A 3944-nucleotide genomic window follows, 5' to 3' on the forward strand; every position below is an offset into this window, starting at 1 on the left:
TCTTGGAGCCCATGCAATAATATATCATGCTAGGTGCTTCTTATTAGAGAGTCGACATACATCACATGGTGTACTAATATATTTTCTACTCTACAATTATTAATTTTCCATAATACCGGTTTGAATTTAATTTTGATTTTGGTTTCTGTTTTCCATAACATGCATTAATCACTATTTCTTCATAGTGTGTTAAAACAAATTGACCTCCAGTCATGCCGAACTTCGAAGTTTTCGAAGTTATACGGAAATAATGAAATAATGTGATGGAAAAACAAAGTTCATTTTGATCAAACAACATGCAATACTAAAATATTAATATACTATTTTTGTATTTTAGTTTTTTCATTTTTTTGGGTTTTTGTATTTTTTAAATTAAAACGACTACTGTTTCTACCTACGAATTACGAAACTAATCCCCCCCATTTCCCTAGTCTTCAATCTTCTTGGATACCTCTCTCTCTCTGCGGTGGAAACACCCGTGGTGCCTTCTCCCCCCTACGCCGGAGACCAGCCGTTCACAGCGTCCTAATGGGTCTCCGTAAAATATAGAACGATTACGATGGAAGGCACGTAGGGTCACCACAAACGCTATCCATATGGCCAGTACTCGGCCTTCACATGTCCCTACTCTACAATCTTCTTGGTGACCAACTCTTTCGAGCGAGGATAAGGTCACCCTAAGCACCTCAAAGCGTAGACATGGAAGGCATTCTCGTACTTCTCGTAGCAATCCTACACAACTCAGCGAAGCGCATGTTTATGGATTCGGATAGTGAATACGCAGGTGGATGGTCTTCTTTTTCTCGTACTAAATCTTCGAGGATGATGCGGGCAGAATGAGGGCACTCTTTCAATGTTCTTTCTTCAATTACAAAAATTTTTACTTCTGTCTTCTGCTCTTCGAGACCTTCCCAAGGCTATATACTATTTCCCATGGGAGAAAACAATACTACTTTGGTCTTTGCCAGGAATGAATAAATTTTCATTGGCATTCATTTACTGCGACGCCTTCATTGGACACCGGTTCCCGATTACTTGAATTCTATATTATTTCTGTTAAAAGCATTTTTAAACCGTGAATTACGCGAGGAAATAGTCACCGTGACCATAAAATGTTAGCGTCGCTGTTTTGTTTCTATTTGAGTGAACATTTTCAAAAATTACATGTTTTTCCCGGACAAACGTAACTATCGTGTTCATGTATCTAATAGCTCTTTCATAACGATATTAATTGTGTGGGCCCTGTCATTACTTACTCTGTTTTCGGTTAGTAAGACTTTCACATCGTTCACTGATCTAACGCGGCCTAGAGCAACGTACAACTGACCGTGAGAAAATACATCACTCCTCAAATCGACGCCTACTTTTTCCAGGGTCTGGCCTTGAGACTTATTTATAGTGACTCCGTACGCCACTTTTAAAGGAAATTGTTTACGGATCATTTCTATCCCTGAATTTGAAACGGCAAATTTAAAAGGTATTCTAGGGATCATTACAGTGTCTGTCGCATTCGGAATTCTAGCTTCAATGAATCGCCGGGATATTTTCTCTACGATAACTTTCGTCCCGTTAACTAAACGATCTTCGAAGCTGATGTTTCTAATCAATATGGCCACGCAGCCAACCTTCAACTCTAAAATGTGATCAGGGACACCCGAGTGACTTATAGCGTTGAGAACGTCGGTATGTATTAATGTGTTATCCACCGCCCCCGCGCACGGTGGTGTGCTATCGGCGCTGCACAGGCGAATAATTTCTCCCGGTATCATGTCCAATACGAATCTATTTATTTCCGAGATGTTATGATTAGTCCCCGACAGAATGGCGCGGTTACAGCATAGGGCTGGATTACTTAAAACATCAGCGGGATACACGAAATCTATAAGCTCCTGCAATGATGTTGTGAATGAAATACTACCGAGAGGAATAGTTTGATATTCCCCCATGGCTACGGTTGGGACTCTATCTTCCCCGACAGCAAGAACGAACTTCGAGTACGCACGATCGTCTCGAGAGCGAAGAATGGAACGGAGTTTTTTCTTAATAATCATAGGCCATAATACGGATGACTTAAGGGAAGCGTCGATTATGTCGGCCTTTGACCCATCTGGAATAATAGGCGGTATTTGTCTGAAATCGCCGGCTAGCACTACAACTTTCCCCCCGAACGCCGCTTCCACCTGACAAATATCCCTCAATGATTGGTCGAGAATGTTTATTGTGTTTTTGTGTGACATGGGCGCCTCATCCCAAATGATTAGCGAAGCCCTACGTATGAGATCGGCCCTCTGGCTCCCTCCGGTAATGCCGCACGGTGCATTCGGGTCGTCCGTGTCTAGCGGTAATTGAAACATTGAATGCGCGGTGATACCCCCTTGGTGATTCAAAGCAGCTATTCCCGTTGAGGCTGTACATAACACGATGGCGCCCTCTGCACGCATCCTAGCCGTCAGGTGATTTAAAACCACGGTTTTCCCCGTCCCGCTTGGCCCGTCAATAAAAAATACTCTATCCCTCATCTGAACATTCCTAACGGCGGTGATTACGGCGTCGACAACGCTAAGCTGTTCCTCGGTCAGCTTGGGACGCCACTCCTCAACTGCCCTGGCGGCGTCCTCGGGATTCCATCGTACCTCTTCTCGACCGACTTCCGTAGTTACGTCTTCGACCTCAGGAAGACCCATGTCCCTCAAACATCTTCCGTGAGGACGAAGCATGTGATCTATATCGCATAGGGCGTGATGATAGGCCGCTCTTTCGTCTAAACGTCCCGCGTAGTCCTCGCTCAGGGGGCCCTTAAATCTTTCCCAAAGAACGGCTGCGGGAGCACCAAACATAATTACGGCGAAGAAGAGTTGTCGCAGGGCTCTTCCCGTCTTAAAAGTCGCAGCCTCTTCTAGCGCGTGTCCGTATTCGTCTAGTTCGTCGAGCAACCCTCTTGCCATTGCCGCTTCTTGAAAAGATCCGTAGGTAACGGCGTCTACGGTGCGCAACTCCTCGTAACTCCTACACGGGAATCGCGCCAGGAGCATTCTCAGAAAAAACAATTCCCCCAGCGTGGGGGAGAGCCACCGAAGTCGAGCTACGTTGCTCCCACGCTGTCGCTTATGAATGAAATGATTACCATCGTCGAAAGGAATGCTCCCTGGCTTAGCGGTCGTATCCACTACGTACTGTTCGTAAAAATCTATCAACGTCAACGGCGTGAATTCTGGATCTTCCGGCCTATTCAAATACAACGTCAACTTGGATTTGCTCCTCTGAAGCGCCTCCCTCTCCTGTCCTGGGCGGAATATAACGTTATCCTGCTGAGGGAGATGGATTGGTAAATTTAACACGGTCGGTTCCCGGCAACTGACGTCATATTCTAATATACGCCATAAGGCCTCGCAGGCACTGATGTATCGGAGGTTGGCGTAGTTTTCAACTTCGTCCATCGACTGGTCCTCTACGATCGCTACTCTCGCGCGGTCTGGTCCCTTGTTAATATATTTAAACAAATATTTGACTACTCTTTGACTCGTGGCCACTTCGAGGTTACAGTGGCATTCCATGAGGAGGAGAACTGCAGGATTGTAAGGTACGATCCACTCATCCGTTACGACTCGGTTCCTTCCCATTTCGACGGTCCTATCGCAAGGTCTACGATAAAGAATGAACCCTCTCCGGTCGGCGTGAGTGACTTCGTTTGCCGACCGTGGGTACCGCTTCGAACATTTCCCGGTTTCCCTGTCCATGCACGGTGCATTCGCGTTATTAATGCCACATGGTCCGTGTACCATATGTTGAAGGACCAACGTGTGAAGTCGGCCATTCGCCTCCTCTCTCGGTGGAATGGTGGCCCTGACGAAAGAATCTATCTCATCTGATTGCGTCGGGCCGCCACCGGCGACGCGAAAAGCGATGTGTGCGTGGGGAAGGCCACGCTTCTGAAACTCTATCAC

General features: G+C 46.1%; 1 protein-coding gene across 1 annotated transcript; it reads right to left on the reverse strand.

The window, feature by feature from the left end:
* Positions 1–1196: 1196 nt before the first annotated feature.
* Positions 1197–2945, reverse strand: LOC124162963 (ATP-dependent DNA helicase PIF1-like). Its single transcript, XM_046539743.1, has one exon. It carries the CDS (start codon positions 2943–2945, stop codon positions 1197–1199), a length of 1749 nt encoding a protein of 582 aa, XP_046395699.1.
* Between the last annotated feature and the right edge of the window lie 999 nt (positions 2946–3944).

The sequence above is a fragment of the Ischnura elegans genome, chromosome 7, assembly GCF_921293095.1.
Source record: "Ischnura elegans chromosome 7, ioIscEleg1.1, whole genome shotgun sequence".
NCBI lineage: Eukaryota > Metazoa > Arthropoda > Insecta > Odonata > Coenagrionidae > Ischnura > Ischnura elegans.

Bases quoted from the DNA above. Each gene is read 5' to 3' on its own strand.
- LOC124162963 (XM_046539743.1), bottom strand. From the start codon at position 2,945: ATGGCAAGAGGGTTGCTCGACGAACTAGACGAATACGGACACGCGCTA.